Source organism: Myotis yumanensis, unplaced genomic scaffold, assembly GCF_028538775.1.
Source record: "Myotis yumanensis isolate MYYU_CA2020_CCGP unplaced genomic scaffold, mMyoYum1.0.hap1 SCAF_6, whole genome shotgun sequence".
In the NCBI taxonomy this organism is placed as follows: Eukaryota; Metazoa; Chordata; class Mammalia; order Chiroptera; family Vespertilionidae; genus Myotis; species Myotis yumanensis.
Window position 1 is genome coordinate 92875961 of NW_027223757.1, and position 17335 is coordinate 92893295.

General features: G+C 60.1%; 1 protein-coding gene across 4 annotated transcripts in view; it reads left to right on the plus strand.

Moving 5' to 3' along the window:
* Positions 1 to 17335, plus strand: part of GRM4 (glutamate metabotropic receptor 4) — a 107701-nt gene that overhangs the window by 48532 nt on the left and 41834 nt on the right. For all 4 annotated transcript variants that reach the window (XM_070418739.1, XM_070418742.1, XM_070418741.1 and 1 more), the window contains one exon: positions 1309 to 1525. In XM_070418739.1, the coding sequence (XP_070274840.1) occupies positions 1309 to 1525 (217 nt within the window). The remainder of the gene's footprint in view (positions 1 to 1308; positions 1526 to 17335) is intronic.

Consider the following 17335-nt stretch of genomic DNA (forward strand, 5'->3'; position numbering starts at 1 on the left):
TGTTTGTGGCCAGGACTGACTTAGTGATTCCTTAAGCAGATAAATCTTAGGTTTGACATCAGCCCAGATCACTATGCCCACCCCTTCACCCTGTCTCCCTGGACAGCTGAGGGCAGGGCAGAGGGTACAGGAACAGTGCGTTTGATGTGCATGGAGGTGGGCATGGAGAGCATGGAGCACTGAGCACCCCTGCGGAGCCTGGGCAGTGCGCCTGCCTGTGGGGAGGGCACTGGGGCTGTGAGTGCGGGCCGGGGGGAGGGGAGGCGCAGGAGGTCCGCCCAGCCCCTTCCACATGCTCTGAAGGTGGTGGGTGTCAACCACAGGAGGCAGCAGCTTAAGGGCTCCGCATCTCACCTTTGCCTGGGGGTGGGGAGGCGGGGGCTGTGGGCCAGGAAGGTGCTCTAAGGCCGCGGTAAGTGGGAGCTGGGGCAGCAGGCCTCGAGTCTGTGGGGCGGTGGGCCCCTGCCTCTCTGGGCCCTGAGTCCCAGACTATGAGAGAGGGATTTCTCAAAGGCCCCACCCGCTCTGGCCTCCTGGGATTCCATCCATGGGAGGGTAGGGTGGGGGGCAGGGGGAGCTGGAGCCTGGGTCCAGAGGGAGTTGTGGGGACAGGGTCTGCTGGGTGGTGACCCAGGGGCTCCCTGGGGAAAGGAGATGGACCCTCAGGATCCCCTCTTACTACCATCCCCAGGCCACACCATCCCACACACCTGGGGATTTTCCCCGGCTGGGATCTTCCAACTCTTTATGTAAATCAAGGCACCCAGAGGTCCCTGGGGTGTGTATACACATGCATGTATGTGTGTGCATATGTATAGATGCATGAGTGCACATGTGAACATGTACACATTTATGTGTGTGCATATGTGCGATTCCCGATGACTGCGTGGTGTGTTGTTGGGGGACCACCAGCCACAGGACCCAGGTAAGCTGCTGGGAGACTTTCTGGAGGAGGGCTTGATGCTGACATGCCAGGCACTTGCCCACCTGATGCCAGCCTCACTCCTGCTGGGAGTGGGGAGGGCCACAGGGGCACAGGGGCAGGGAGAGCTGACTGGAGGTGGGTGGGCTGGAGGTGGGGCTGGAGCCAGGGGCAAGGCCGGCCAACCATTTGCCCACCCTCTCTGGGCCTCAGTTTCCCCCATGTCACCGGGCCTCCCCCAGGATTCGAGGAGGCAGTGCCCGCGGGAAGGGCTGGGGCCGCTCCAAGGCTGGGGGACAGGAGGGAGGTTGGTGTGCGGGGTGCGGTGCTGGATGGGCAGGGTGGGGGTGCCAACCGCCCCCATTAGTGGCCCCTCTCACCTCTAGATCCCCCAGATCAGCTACGCCTCCACAGCCCCGGACCTGAGTGACAACAGCCGCTACGACTTCTTCTCCCGCGTGGTGCCCTCGGACACGTACCAGGCCCAGGCCATGGTGGACATCGTCCGCGCCCTCAAGTGGAACTACGTGTCCACGCTGGCCTCGGAGGGCAGCTACGGCGAGAGTGGCGTGGAGGCCTTCATCCAGAAGTCCCGAGAGGACGGTGAGTCAGGTGCCGCCTGCAGGGTCATCTCGGGAATGGGGGGGCCTGCCACAGCACCACGCTGTGCACTGCCCCCCAGCCACCCGCTGGGTCCTGCTGTGGGCTCTGCCTGCCCTGGGCCCTGCCCTTGTGGGCCTCGGCCTCTCCCCTGAGCGCTGGGCCATGGCCTTGCGGGAGCTGGGTGGCTCCTGGGGGCGAGGGCGGGTGTGAATGACTTAGCAGAGGTGGCCAGGTGTGGCCAGGCCGCGGAGGGACTGGCAGTGTTCCTGGTGTGGGAGCTGGTGGAACAGCCGCTGCTCTCAGGCAGAGGGGAGGGGGAGGGGGAGGGGAAGGAGGTGGCCTTATTTAAGGGGTGTCAGGGGCCAGCTAGCAGGTTCTTGAAGCACCTTTGTGGGATCAGGAACTCGGAGTCCCTAAGACCGAGCGGCCTGGTGGGGTGCGGGTGGGGCCGTGGGTCACATCTGCTGCTGACTCCCCCTCTGTGAGGTCGGTGCTGTGGGTGGGATCTGAGGAACGTGGGAAAGTGAATTGCTCTCCTTGAGGACCCCCCTCCCCCCAACAGGCCTCTTTCCTTCGGGTTAAGCTCACTGCTTTCCCTTAATTGCGTCGGAAACTCTAGCTAACAGCCAGCGGTAAGCGGTAAGCGCTGACATAACAGGGTTTCACCTCTGGGTGGCTCTGCTGAGGGAGGGAAGCCCCTCTCTGCCTGCGGTGGCTCCTGCAGCAGGCGAGCCCTGTCTGGAGGTGGGGGGGGGGGGGGAGGCAGTGGGAGGCAGCCCCACTTCCCTGCAGAGAGGGCCCCTCCGCCCCTCTCCTGGCCTCTCCCAAGGCCCTGTCTCTAAATAGCTCCTGTGGCACCTCGACCTTGGGGTGGCGTCTGTATTTATACCCACATAACCCGGCACTCTAATTGCTTTTTCTAAGGACCACAGTGTCCAGCGGCTGGCATCGGCAACACCCTGCGGGCATAATCCCGCTATAAATCTTGGATAAGCCTCTTTAATTGTACAGCCAAACCCTCCGGGTGCCTGTGACCTGGCGCAGAGGGCGGCCTGTGGAAGTGGGGCGGCACTGACTGATGGCTGCGGCTGCGGCCACTCCCACTCCCGCAGCCCAGCCTGCAGGGGGAAGGGGCTGACTGAGCCGCTCCCATCTCAGGCCACTGCCCACTCCCACAGCCAGGCCTGCAGGGGGAAGGGGCTGACTGAGCCGCTCCCATCTCAGGCCACTGCCCACTCCCACAGCCGGGCCTGCAGGGGAAGGGGCTGACTGAGCCGCTCCCATCTCAGGCCACTGCCCACTCCCACAGCCGGGCCTGCAAGGGGAAGGGTCTGGGCTGAGCCACTCCCATCTCAGGCCACTGCCCACTCCCACAGCCGGGCCTGCAAGGGGAAGGGTCTGGGCTGAGCCACTCCCATCTCAGGCCACTGCCCACTCCCACAGCCGGGCCTGCAGGGGGAAGGGGCTGGGCTGAGCCCACTCCCACTCCAGCCACGTGGGTGGCAGCTGCCCGAGACCTGAGACATGGTGGCAGTGGCGGACTCTGCTGCAGCCCTCGCCCTGGCTATCTGCGAGCCGCCTCCTCTGCTGACTCTGGGCTGGCCCTGCCCCTGCTTCCAGGTTTCTCTCCACACAAGTCCACTGCCTTTCTGTTTATGATGCAACCTCGGCAGGATCTGGGGACAGAGGTGCCGGATGGGGGCAGGGGCAGAGGTTCTGCATCTCAGTGCTCAGTTGTGGGCAGCCCCTGCTGAGAGGTACCTGGCAGCCCCCCTCCCCCCAGTACTTCCTAGCCCCCTGTGTACCCAGCAGTGCTGAGCACCTGTCTTATGCCTGTTGTCCTGGGCACTCCTCCTGCCCTGTGAGGTAGGTACCCCATTTTATAGGGAGGACCTGAGGCACAGAGAGGCCAAATAATACCTGGCAGCAGGTCACAGAGCGCGTTATTGGTGGAGAAGGGATTTGAACTCTGGAAGTCTAGCTCCAGGACTAGAGGTCTTAACTGCTGTTGTTTTCTTGTCACTCTGTCTTCTGCTCATTTCCCACTGCATTAACTGAGACCCATGTGGGCCAGCCGTGCGACACACACCCACACCCACACACACACACACACGCACACGTACACGCACACGCACATACACGTGTGCCTGCGAGTGTGCAGAATTAAGGCGTGAGATATGGGTGAGGTCTGGGCATTGCGTTTTATCTGAAGCTAAGATTCCATATAAATTTCCCATTAGCATCTACAGTAATCAGACATTGGGTAGTTAGAAAATACAATGTCTACTCAAGACTTTTGAGGACTTCTAGAAAAGTAAGAGAACTAGCTACTCTACCAGAGCTTCCAGCTCAGGGACTGCTGCCTGGCACAGGTGCCCTCACAGTGCTGCTGCCCCTCACAGTGCCGCTGCCCCCTGCTCTCATCCCATTGTGGAGGGCCTGGCCTCCCCCCTGGCAGCACCTTCCGTGTCCCCAGAGGCTCCCGCTGTCACCCTGCAGGGTGCATAGCCCTGGGGCGCTGGCTGGGCCTGCGCTGGCCTGTGGGCAGCTGGGTCCCTGCGCCCTGCCTGCTGAAAGAAGTTTGATTGGAGGGCCGTCTCTAGGTGAGTGAAAAGAACAGGAGAGAAAGCCACGCTCCAGCTGGCCAAATTGAAACGAGAATTGAATGGCCAGGAGAGAGAGGCCACTGTACCTTGTAGCCTCTTCCCTGCGAAAGATTAAAGATGTCTTTGGCCGTATACGGTATTGATTTGTCCTCTGAAGTGTAAAGCATCAGTGAGTTGCTCAGGGGAGCGCCAGGGAGTGGGGCAGAGGGCAGGGTGTGCACACAGAGCCCCGGCCAGAGCTCGGCCAGCAGGTCCTGGACACCTACTGTGTGCTGGGCCCCGGGACCTGCATACTTATGCTCATTTTGTAGATGAGGAAACTGAGGCCAGAGAAGTAGGTCGGTCTCCCAAGGCCATGAAGCCAGAACGTGGAGGAGCTGGGACCGGAGGCCAGCTCTGTCTTCTGGGTGGGGGGCCCCTGGGGAGCGCCCGGCACTGACGGACACTGGCATGGGGCTTGAAGAAAGCAGGGCCTGTCTGGGGGCTCACTGGGGGGCTTGGGTCAGGTCCTCTCCATGAGCAGTTCCAGCGCCCTGGGCACATCGAGGCCTGTGCTCCCAGGGTGGGAACAGCATGGCCTTTCTCGGAGTGGCAGGAAGAGCTTCGGGCCCAGGCCTGCTCCCGGGGGACACCCTGTCCTTGCACAGTGGGAAGTTCCGAGGCCGCATCTCCCTGTCATGCTCCTGCGTCCCCCGTGGCTATTCCAGCGATGAGTGATGAGCCAACCTTTTGCTGCCCGACCGCCAGCTCCAACTCCCAGGGCTGAGCCTCAGACTTGTATTTCGATGGCCCCTGTCAGTGCAGTGGCATCGGTGTGGGCATTGGTGACTGGCAGGGCCCTGGCTGTGTGAAATCTCTGGACTCAGCTTCCCTGGCTGTACACGGAACACGGGCCCCCTGGAGGCTGCGAGGGGCTGGGGAAGAGCTAGACCAGCTGGAAAGAGCTGTGCCAGCCCCTCCGGGTGCTCATGTTTCTGGGAGACCAGAGGAGAGATTTGCCCTCGGCACTCCCAGGATCCAGAACCCCTAAAGGGAGGCACTTAGAGAGTCCCGTTCTGCTGCCCCCCTCCCCTCCCCTCCTTATCTCCTCCCACTTCTCTGTCTCTCTCTCTAACACTCCAGGCTCAAGCCCACCTCAGGGCCTTTGCACTGGCTGGTCCCTCTGCCCAGAAAGCTCTTTCCCTGGATAGCCATGTGGCCCACATCCTCAGCGCATTCAGGTGTCTTCCCAGGTGTCCCCTCTTCAGGGAGGCCTCTGATCACCGTGTCTCACACAGCCCTGCCAGCCCATTACTCTTCATCCTCTCTTCCCTGTGGTTTCTTTAAAACACTTGAAAAGTACATTTTTATTTGTTTATGGTCCACCAGGGCAGAGACTTTTTGCCTGTTTTGTTCTCTGCTACATTCCCAGCCTCTAGCACAGTCCCTGACGGGCACATAGTAGTTGCTCAGTAAGTGTTTGTGGAATGGATGATTGATCACAAAATCCAGCTCCCAACTACCCACTTCTTTACCCACCCTCCCCCCCTGGGCCTGCGAGGTTGCTCTCCTAGCCTCCCGAACAGCAGGCTGAGGCGGGCAGAGCATCGGCCTCTGGGGTCCGGCCAGGCTGCCCTGGGACTCAGCCTCCATCCCCACTGAGCTCCCTGCTGTCTCTGAGCCTCCACCGACTCACTGAGGACAGAAGTCCTTTCTGGGGGGGGCAGAGGCAGGGCTGTGAGGACTCAGGGCCCGTCTGCAGCGGCTTCAGGCTGAAATGTGGGGTTCAGCCTCCTCTCATGTCTCCCACGGTGCCTGCCTCGGAGGACGGGAAAGGGAGAGGCTCGGCCCTGCAGACCCACTTGAGCCTCCCGGCTGGCCTGAGCCGCACAGATTTATTTCACACCTGCGGGCGCGGAGAGGCGCTTGGCCGCGGGCCTGCTGGCTCTCCGTGGGCGTGGGAGGCGCGGTGCCCTGCCCTGCCAGCAGTAGGTGCTGAGTAAGTGAATGTAGGGGTGCAGGATGCATCTGTTGAAGTGAAGAGAGACACTCCGGGGTTGCAGGGGCCCTGCCGAGCCAGAGGGCAGGCCAGCAGGGCTGGGGGAGGGTGCTTGGACCAGCAGAGGAAGGAACGGGCCTGCCAGGTGGGGGGACAGCATGAGCGAGAGTCTGGAGGTAGGAGTGAACGAGGCAGATGGGACCCCGGCGAGGGGCCTGGCCTGGTCCTAGTGGCCTCAGGACAGGGGCCAACGTGAAAGGGAGCTGAGCAGCCCTAACCGGTTTGGCTCAGTGGATAGAGCGTCAGCCTGTGGACTCAAGGGTCCCAGGTTCGATTCCGGTCAAGGGCATGTACCTTGGTTGTGGGCACATCCCCAGTAGGGAGTGTGGAGGAGGCAGCTGATCGATGTTTCTCTCTCATCGATGTTTCTAACTCTCTATCCCTCTCCCTTCCTCTCTGTAAAAAAAATCAATAAAATATTAAAAAGAAAGAAAGAAAGAAAGGGAGCTGAGCAGAGTTTCTTTTAGGACAACCCTGTATTTTTAAACTTTTTGGCACTTGGGGTCACACCTGCTTGCCTGAGAGATTATATGAGCACCCACCATCTCCACCTGCCACGCAACCTGTCAGGGCCCAGGGGTCTCCTTGCCCATCAAGGCTCAGTGCCAAGGCCCCTCCTCACTCAGGCTCCCCTGACCTCCTCCCGCCAGCAGCGCTGCTCACCTGGGCGGGGACGGTCTCCCCAGCATCGCCCCCGGGGAGCTCAGTGCGGTGACCTCTCCCTCTGTTTCTTGCACTTGACTGTGTGCCCTCGCCCTCCCTTACACAGCAGGTGTTTGTAGAATGGACACATGGGTGAGCAGATGACCAGCCCTGTGCCCTCGGGCATGTCACTGCCCTTCCGGGCTTCCTCTTCTCTGCAGCAGGTGGGTGTCAGCTCATCCCAGGGCCCAGCCTGACCCTGAGGGCTGCGTCCTCCAGCGCGCTGACTCCACATTCTTAGAAGCAAAGGCTGTCAGGGCCTCTTCTCGCGAGCCTGGCTCGTTCTGCAAACACCTCAGACATTCGCTGAAACTCCTTACTGAGGCGGCTTCTCAGAGCAGAGCTGGGAAATGAACTGTCCCTCAGGCCCAGGGGATGGGTGTCCAATGGGGCACCTCAGGGCGTGGCCTCTGGCTCAGGGCTGACGGGCCAGCGGGTGGGGATGATCCTGAGCACGCAGCCTTCTTGCCCCAGCCAGGTGAAAGGGGTTGGCATTAGCCGAGGGGATGGGGGGCTGGAAGCGGGGGGCCCTGCCACTGGGTTGGTGTTTGTGACAGTGGGATGCTTTGCAGCATCTTCTCAGGAAGAGACCCCTGGACTGTCCCTCCAGTTGCCTCCTGGACTCACAGCCCGGGGACCTGGCAGCTGGCACCTGGCACGCCCGGCACGCCCTGCCCGCTGACCATGCATTCTCCAAGGGTGTGGGAGGGAAGTGGGCCCGCCCAGCAGCCAGTCGCCACCATTCCAGCTCATCCACTAGGCCTCCCTGAGCCTGAGACCCATCGCATCGTCAGCTCCCCTGTGCCACCGTCACTCTCCGTGGGTGGAGATTAAGTGGACCTGGCCCGGCACCTCCGGCAGAGCCACGAGGCCTGCCACACGCTCGCCGAGTCTCCTGGCTGGCACTCGGACACGGGCAAGGTGCTGCGTTAATGTGACCGCGTGGCGGCTGTCAGGTCAGTCTGTGTCCCGCCACGAAGAGGAACCGCGCGCCCGCCTGGCCCGCCGCGGGGATCTCGCCTGTCCACCCTGACTTCTCTGCCGCTCTGGCCTCTCCATGCTGCGAGTCCCCTGGGTTGAGTGTCACTTTCCCAGCTCTCTCCGCCTCGAGGTGCTCGCCCCGGCCCCTCACGATGGGAGCAGAAGATGGAGTGACATCTGGAGTCGCCTCAGCTTGACGGGAGTGAACAGGGTGTCAGACCCGAGCCTGCTGCTCTGGGCGCTCCGCCTTTCCCTCGTGGACGGAAGCAGCCGTTTCTCTCTCTGGCCTCCTTTGTGGCACAGACACTTGAAGATTTCTTTGGGCTTTAAAAAAGCTTCCCTTTGCTGGTTGCAGCCCTTTGTGGCTCTGGCCTTCTGAATCCTGTCCTTTTCTGGGCAACACAGTCGAGCGGAGTGGTTAACAGCCTGGATGCTGGCTCTGCCCCTGGAGCTGTGCCACCTCGAGCTGCCACCTAAAGTCTCAGGACCTCAGGGTTCATCTGGGGACGTGGGGATCGTGACAGTACCTGCCGCACAGGTTGCTGTGAGCACTGAGTCAGCACTGATGAAGCACTCAGCACAGCCTGGGCCCTCATGAGGCACTACGCTGTCACAGGTGTGGGCTTCTTCATTGTTGACCGGAGGGGGGCGGGGACAGAGGGCCTGGGCTGGGAGCCGGGCCCAGGTCTCGCCCTGGCTCTGCCTCTGGGTGGCTGTGTGACCTGGGAGGGTCACTTCCCCTCTGAGCCTAGTTCATCGTCAGTGTGAAGGTGATGCGTCAGGACCTCTGAGGTCCCCCTGACCTAGTCTTCGCACCCTTCACCAGGCGAAGCTTTCCTGCTGCCGCACGAAGGTCCGGGTCCCACAGGGCTGGCCTTTGGTTTCTGGTGTGCCTACTGTTTTGGGCCCAGACCTGTGCCCACAGCAGCCCATTTTCCCAGCCCTTTCAGCCTCTTTGGTTTCTCGACCTCTAATACTTTTGCAAATAAATCTCTAAACCTGGTTTGAACCCCATTTTCTCAAGTTCACTGTCTTGCCCTTACCTGAGCCTCTCCACTGAGCGCATGTAGGCCCTGCCCTCCCGGTCCAGGCCTCAGAGTCCCCCCGCTGAGCTCCTTGGAGATGTAGCTAAGGCAAGTCCCCCCTCTTATTCTCTGCTGCTCGGAACGGCCCTGCGGGCTCACCGTTTTCTTTCCTTCCCACCTGAGACTTCCTGCTGCCGGCCGGTATGTGGCCGCTGACTGTCCTGGGAGGGCCCTGTGTCAGCCCATCTCCTGCTCCTAGGTGACCTCAGACAAGGCACTTCCCCCCCCGAACCCCCTGTTCCTCACCCGTGAGCCCCGGAAGGGGCTATGTGCGGTCTTCAGTGGGCTCCTGCCCGTGGACACGCCAAGGGCTGCCCATGGCCCTTTGCCCTGGTTATTCTGTGCGCCCCGTCCAGGCCTCCTCCAGATCCTTTGGCCCCAAGGCTCTGCCTCCTGCCTGGCCCTCAGCCAGCCTGGCCTGTGAAGACCCCTGAACTTCCTTTTGTTTCAATGTACATATTTTTAGGACGATGTCATTAACTGTCCTCAAGAAGCTGCCAGGCCTGGCCCCACCTTGGCTCCTGCACAGCTGCCCTGAGAACTGTCCCCATACAGGGGAGTGACCACGGCCGGGGCCGCCCGAGGCCTTGTCGGGGGCAGAGCTGGGGTTTGCACTCGGCCACGCCAGCGCTGCCCGGCTCTGCAGCTCTAGGGGAGGGAGGCAGCCCTCCTTTTAATGGGGCATCGGATTCCCTTCACCTGCTTCTCCAGGGAAGCACTGGTGCCAGTCAGATGGATGGACCTAGGAGCGCCGCCCCCAGGGGGCCAGGCAAGCACGAGGCAGAGTGGCTCCTATGATGGGGGTGTGTGTGACAGGAGTCACCAGCCATGTGCGGCTTTGTCTGAGCCTGTGAGGGGCCCCGTCTAAAAGCGGGCAGAACAGCTCGGCCCGCGTGGCTCAGTGGGTGAGCGTCGATCTATGAACCAGGAGGTCATAGTTTGAGTCGGGTCGGGTTGGGGCACATGCCCCGGTTTCGGGCTCAATCCCCAGTGTGGGGCATGCAGGAGGCGGCTGATCAATGATTCTTTCTCATTCTCTCTCTCTCTCTCTCTCTCTCTCTCTCTCCCTTCATCTCTGAAATCAATAATATTTCTTATAAAGTGGGCATAACAGGCCTGGGAGGTGGGGCAGGACACGTCCCCTCCTTCAGTGGTCACCCCTTCAGCGCCGGCTCGGGGTTTTCCGGGGCCCAGGACTGTGCTGCCAAGGAGGGAACTGGGACATTCCTGTCTCCTGCTATTCAGCCCTTTCCTCGCCCACCTCAGCACAGTGATTCACTCATTGGCTGAATAAATATTTATCGAGCACCTACTGTGTGCCAGGCTTTGAGTCATGCCACTGAAGATACAGCCTGCAGTGAGCAAGTAAGTACATCGCTGTGTAATTTCACACAGGAGCTCCTGGGCATCGCCAGGAGGCAGAATACTGCAGCGTAAGTGGCAGAGGGGGCAGGTGGGCAGGGAAGGCCGTCCTGCAGCCGTGACACAGTGTGGGCGTGAGCCGCATGGAGATCTGTGGGAAGACCGCCTCAGGCAGGGGAACCAGCAAGGGCAGTGGCCGGGGTGGGGGCCTGCCTGGCATTTGGAGAATAGCCAAGAGGCAGGAGGGGAAGGGCACGTTGCCCACGGCCTCTGGGTCACTGTGAGGACTTTGGGCTTTGCTCTGAGTAAGATGGGAGCCAGCGGAGGGCTGTGAGCAGAGGGGGAACCCGAATGGACTCGGATTTAATAGGATTCGCTGGCCGTGTGTGGGGAGAAGGATGTGGGCCTGAGGCAGGAGGCCAGAGGGGAGGCTTCTGCTCTCATCTAGGCAAGAAGTGATGAACGGTGTGTGTGTGTCGGGGGGGGCGGTGAGGATAGATTTGGGGTGTACTTTGACGTTTGAGCCCACTGGACTTGCTGTCAGGATGCCCGTGGGCAGAGAGAGGGGCATCGCGCGGGCTCTCCTGGCTTCAGCACCACGGATAGCGGCACCCCCCAAGGCCGGAGACATTCCGGAAGCTGCGGTCAGCTCTCCAGCTCTGCAGTCTGTGCACGCTGAGCGAGAGCCTCATTTGTAAAGTGCGGATCCCTTCCCCTCGATTTTGTTATCAATTTTTTTTTAGCCAAATATGTTTATTTCTGGGCACTGCTGCAAATTCTTTCAGGGATGAGGCAAGTCTGAATGCAGTTTTACAGCTGGGATGAGAGGTTTGGAAGCAGTTGTTTCCAAAAATCTCTGCATCTGGCTAAACTGTTGTGGGGGTGGAGCAGGGTGGGGACGGGGAGGGGGTCTTCCTTGAGGCCCGGCGGTGGGAGGGGAACCTTGAAGAGTGGGTGGGGCCCAAGCTGGTTTGGCTCAGTGGATAGAGCGTCAGCCTGTGGTCTGAAGGGTCCCAGGTTCGATTCTGGTCGGGGGCACATGCCCAGGTTGCGGGCTCGATTCCCAGTAGGGGGTGCAAGAGGCAGCTGATCAGTGATTCTCTCTCATCATTGATGTTTCTATCTCTCTCTCCCGCTTCCTTCCTCTCTAAAATCAATTAAAAAAAAAGAACCCTAACCGGTTTGGCTCAGTGGATAGAGCGTTGGCCTGCGGACTGAAAGGTCCCAGGTTCGATTCCGGTCAAGGGCATGTACCTTGGCTGTGGGCACATCCCCAGTAGGAGCTGTGCAGGAGGCAGCTGATCGATGTTTCTCTCTCATCATTGATGTTTCTATCTCTCCCTCTCACTTCCTCTCTAAAATCAATAAAAAAAAATAGAGTGGGTGGGTCAGTCCCAGGGGAGCTTCGTGACCGAATTTGGTCCTTCATGCCACCTCCTTCTGAGAGTGAGGAGGGGCAGCAAGCCCGCCAGGGGGTGAGTGACACATGGCAGCGCGCTGCCCGGGCCGGCCACGGGCTGCTGTGTGTCTTTGGACAAACCACTCTTCCTTAGGCTCTCGTTTCTCCATCTGTAAAATGAGGATCACTGTGGTCCCTACTTTGTTGGTTGTGGTTAGAATGACGAAAGCAGGCGAATTAGCCATCGGAAAGGCCATGAAAGGGGGCGGCGGGGCTGCCTCTGAGGCCTCGGACCCCAAGGGCGAGCACTTGGCCTCTTCCTGCTGGGGTTCCCCATCCCATGTGACCGTCCTCCTCCTCCCAGCTTTCCATGGTGCATCAGAGCCGTGCTCCATTTCCTGTGGACAGAACGATCATATGGATATTCTTCACAAATTCTCATTTTTAATGAGCCGGAAGGAAAGCTAATGACCATCTGCAGACGTCTTGGGCCCAAGGGAGAGGAAGGAGGACGAAGTGACCAGCAATAGGAGAGAGGAGGGGGAGAATGAACTGGACGGGGGTGGAGCAGGGGCTGCCTGTCTGCCCCATAGAGAAGAGAGAAGAGGCAACTTGCCAGTCACCTCGGAAGGTGGGAGGGAGAGAAAGGCAGAGAAGGAGAAGGAGGGAGAAGATGGGCTGGAGAAAGGGAAGGTAAAGGCAGCCAGGACTAGGCTCTGGTTTGTGGGGCTCAGTTTTCCTATCTGTACATTGGACGTAATACTTAAGACTGGGCTGATGGGGAGGATCTAATGAGAGACCATGTGAAAAAATATTAAACTGAGGAGTGCGGCGTGAACGTGAGGGACCGTGGAATGATGAGGGAGCAGGGTGTGTGTGTGACAGTGAGCGAGGGGAGTGGAGAAGACAGGATGGGGCAAGGGAGTGAGTATGGGAAGACAGGAAGAGGAGGTGGAGGGACAGGAGCTGAAGATGGGGCATGAAGACCTGGACAATAGGCGAGCTCTTAACTAGTCCATCTGTTCATTCATTCATTCATTCATTCACTCATTCTTTAACATCCATCATCTACTTCACAGATGGATGTCTGCTCCCTGAGGGCAGGGTTCCTCTTTCCTATTCATGGCCACACCCTCCGGGTCTAGGACAGTGCCTGGCACTGGGAGGTGCTTAACAAATTGTTGTGAAATCAATGGCTGCTCCGTGCTGGGCACTGTTTTAAGCACTTTAATGTATTAACTCACTTATCATTCACATTCTGTTGTGAGGAGACAAGGTCCAGAGAGGGTAACTAACTTATCCACAGCCACACAGCTAAGACGCGGCAGAGCTGCGATCTGACCCCAGGCAGCCTGGCTCCAGCCCTCACGCCCCGAAGCATGAGAATTATAGAACCGGCCACAGCTCAGGCAGGAGTGCCAGCTGTGAGGGTGTGATGAGAGCAAGAGGGCAGCCAGGAGTTCTGACTGGGGGCGGGTCTGAGATGCTTGGGGAGATGGAGGAGGAGAAATTGGGCCCCTCGGCTGGGTGGAGATGGCAGGTGGAGAAGCAGGAGGGTGCTTCTGGGAGAGGGACCAGCACCAGCTCGGTTGAGGTGGGAGAGTCCGAGTTGAGAGGTGGAGGGAGTGGCCCTGCTGTGGCGCCGCGTGGAGTTGTGAGGCTGAGGCGTGGAGTTGTGAGGCTGAGGAACGGCGAGGAGCTGCTGTGTGACCTCACCCCAGCGGTGCCCCCGGAGCTGGGGGCAGATGGGGAAGGGGTGGTGGGTCTCACTGTTGTGGCTCCTGGGCCGAGGACTCGGAATGAACTCTCAGTGGTCTGGGGTCAGACTCCCCTTCTCTGAACTAAGTCTGAGAAATGGTGGTTTTCCCTCATTCTCACCACCGAGAGTGAGGGAAGTGGGGCCTGGGGCCTGGGCCAGGGCAGTTGTCTCCCAGGGCGGCTTGGGGTGGGGGCAGGCCAGGAGCCAGCTATCTCTCAGCGCTTTGCCCCCTTCCTGCCCCCCATTAATCCCCTCCCACCATCACCTGCCTCAAAACACTTTCATTTCCTTTTCTATTTTTTTCCTTGTTTCTTGCTTCAAAGGTGTTTTGCCTAAATGGGTTTGTGTTAAGATATAAGGTCGATCACTCAGCAAATTTCCTTCTGCTCAGAGCTGAGAGCCATGAATAATGCAGCTCTGAACGAGGCTGCTGCTGCCCAGCCGCCTCCTGGGGAGGGGACAGCCGCTAGGCTCAGGGGCGCTGCACCCCAGCTGCTCTGACGGGTCGCTCAAAGCCCGCAACCTCCCCTCCCAAAATATCCACCTCCCCCCCCCCCCCCCCCCCCCCGCCCCGGCCGGCCTGTGCACAGGTGATCCCTTTGTCTGGGGGAGGACAATGCATTCGTTTTATACACGTAGAAAAGGAGCTTCAGAGAGGGTGGGTGAAGTGGCTTTTATGAAGGAGCAAGTGAGTGACTGAGCTGGGACATGGCCCTGCCTGTGCCCAGGCAGCCCCCCGAGTCACACCAGGCCAGCCCTCTGATGCCCGTGCCCTGGCAGATCCAGCCCATTCCCCTGCAGGGGCAGGGCTGGGTGAGTGAGGTCTGATGGGCCTAGGGAGAGGGTTTGAGAGGAGACAGGACTCTGCCCCACGTGGGCCACTGAGGCTGAGTTGGATGGCAGGTGTGGTGCCTCTCCACCCAGTCAGTGAGCCCTGCCCATCGCCAGCAGCAATGGAGGCACCAACGGTGCTGAGGCAGGTTTGTGGCTATGTAGGGTGTGGCTGTGTGGCTGTGTGGGGTGTGGCTGTGTGGCTGTGTAGGGCGTGGCTGTGTGACAGTGTAGGGCGTGGCTGTGTGACTGTGTAGTGTGTGGCTGTGTAGGGCGTGGCTGTGTGGCTGTGTAGGGCGTGGCTGTGTGACTGTGTAGTGTGTGGCTGTGTAGGGTGTGGCTGTGTAGGGTGTGGCTGTGTGGCTGTGTAGTGTGTGGCTGTATGGCTGTGTAGTGTGTGGCTGTGTAGGGTGTGGCTGTGTGGCTGTGTAGGGTGTGGCTGTGTGGCTGTGTAGGGCGTGGCTGTGTGACTGTGTAGGGCGTGGCTGTGTGACTGTGTAGTGTGTGGCTGTGTAGGGTGTGGCTGTGTAGGGTGTGGCTGTGTGGCTGTGTAGTGTGTGGCTGTGTAGGGTGTGGCTGTGTGGCTGTGTGGGGTGTGGCTGTGTAGGGTGTGGCTGTGTGGCTGTGTAGTGTGTGGCTGTATGGTTGTGTAGTGTGTGGCTGTGTAGGGTGTGGCTGTGTGGCTGTGTGGGGTGTGACTGTGTAGGGCGTGGCTGTGTGACTGTGTAGTGTGTGACTGTGTAGGGTGTGGCTGTGTAGGGTGTGGCTGTGTGGCTGTGTATGTGTGGCTGTGTAGGGTGTGGCTGTATGGCTGTGTGGGGTGTGACTGTGTAGGGTGTGGCTGTGTGGCTGTGTAGTGTGTGGCTGTATGGCTGTGTAGTGTGTGGCTGTGTAGGGTGTGGCTGTGTGGCTGTGTGGGGTGTGGCTGTGTAGGGTGTGTTGAGTGTGGTTGTGTGAAGCTCTGTGGCTTCTGCCTGTGCTTGTGGCTGTGGGGTTGGGAGAGGTGTGGCCGTGTGGGTGCCTGTGTGTGGCCCTGTGCCTGTGGGTGAGGCTGTAGGAGGTTGTCTCTGGGTTTATGCTCGCGATGGGTGGGGCCGTGGGTCTCTGTGTGAAGGGTTGTGACTGTGAGGTTGTGTGAGGTATGTGATTTGATTTGTGAGGGTGTGAGTCGCCGTGTGTGTGTGTGTGTGTGTGTGTGTGTGTGTGTGTGTTGGGGGTGTGCTGAGATTGTTCAGGAAAGAAAGGATGTGTGTCCTGCCCAGAACAATTCCCAGGCCCTCAAGCTATGGCCAACCCGTCCCTCTGGTCCCCAGACACATGCACCCACATCCCTGGTCCTGACCCCAACTGGGTGGTGAGGTCCCTGTCGTTCCAGCCCCGCCCACCAGGCTGTGCCCACTCCCCGAAGGCACAGGCTCCAGGAGGCAGACCCAGGCCTTCACAAACGCCATCACATTTAACCCGCACTCCAGCTTCACAAGGTGGGGTTCCTTCAAGTCCTTCCCCTGCAGGTGGAAAGCCTGATGCCCAAAGAGGCTAAATAGCTGTGAAGTCTCACATCAAGGAGCCCCGCCCCCCTCCTCTGCCTCAGTGGGTGGCGGGGAGCTGTACGCGTGCGCATTGATGCTTTGCGCAGTCCTTCGAAGGAGTGCATGGGGGACAGGGCCAGGTGGGAAACAGTGTCTGCCCCTCCCCCTGGGGCCACTGCCTCTGGCATTCATGCCTTTCTCTGCTGGCCCAGCTGGTGCCAGGCAGGGACCCGTGGGGCTCCACCAGTTCGCTCAGCTACCCTATACTTCACTGTTCTGCTTCCCATGTGTATTTCCTCAGCGCTGACAGCAAGGAGTTCACATGTAGACGGAGAAGTAAAATCCCGAGAGAAGGCTGGACTCAGAGGTGCCCAGGTGTTCGTGAGGCCCAGCCCACGTGTGTGCAAGGACCTCCTGGGTGGGTCCTGCCAGGGCAGACACTGGGTGCACTATCTTTGTAGCCCAGAGCCTGGCATGAAGGAGGTGCTAAGTGCGAAGTGGGTGCCCAGTGGGTGTGCACACAGCCGTCTGGGCACTCAGCGTGGCCAGGTGGTGACACGGGAGGGCGCAGTGGGCCGTGGGGTTAGGGAGGCCGCAGAGGAGGTGGGAGGGTTTGAGCAGGTGCCCGTCCTGGGTTCCTGCAGAGCCTCTGCCCACGCCCGTGCTCGCAGCTCCTCCTACGCTGCCCTCCCAGCCCTGCCAGCTGGGCGCTCAGCAGCTAATTCATCCAGGAAGCAGGGACCGAGCAGGCACAGCATGCGTGCTGGGTCCCGCGGGGCCCCAAGTGGAGAGGCAGACGCCGAGGAGGTGACTGAGGCCCAGCGAGGGCAGGGTCGCAGTGACCAGCCCCGGCCCTCCTGCTGAGGGAGCAGCTTCTGCAAGCCTGTTGGGGAGCAGATGTGGTAAGGCGGTGCATTCTGCTAGGGGCCAGGGTGCGATGGATGCTGCAGGCCTGAGGAGGAAATGTTGGCCTCGAGGGTCTCTCTCTCTCTCTCTCTTGCACATACATACACACACGCACATTCTCACACACACATACACATACACACATTCTCACACACACATACACACACACACGCTCACATGCGCACACACTGGGAGCCACCGAGGCAGGGAGCCACATGTCAGACTTGTGCTTTAGAACGAGTCTGGAGTGAGACTGGATGGTGGGGAGTGGGGCTGGAGCAGGAGCAGAAAGGGACGGTGCCAGGAACCAGGCCTGCACCCTGGCCCCGCCTCTAGCCCCCTGTGGAGCTCTGTACCTCCCCTCACTGTCCTGCACAGTCCTGCTCACCACGGAATAGCCTCAGGTTAGGGGCACTCGCTCCGGGCCTGGGTGCTTCCTACCCCCCCTCGCCCCCTGGCCACAGTGCTGGTGCCTGGAACCCACCATAGAGCTCCGTTTACTTAGGCACAGGCCTCCTTTCCCGTGGAAACAACAGTAGCACCTTATGCCAGGCTGGTGGGCCTTGGTTGGTTGGGCGCTGTCCCATGCACCAAGAGGTCGCTGGTTCGATT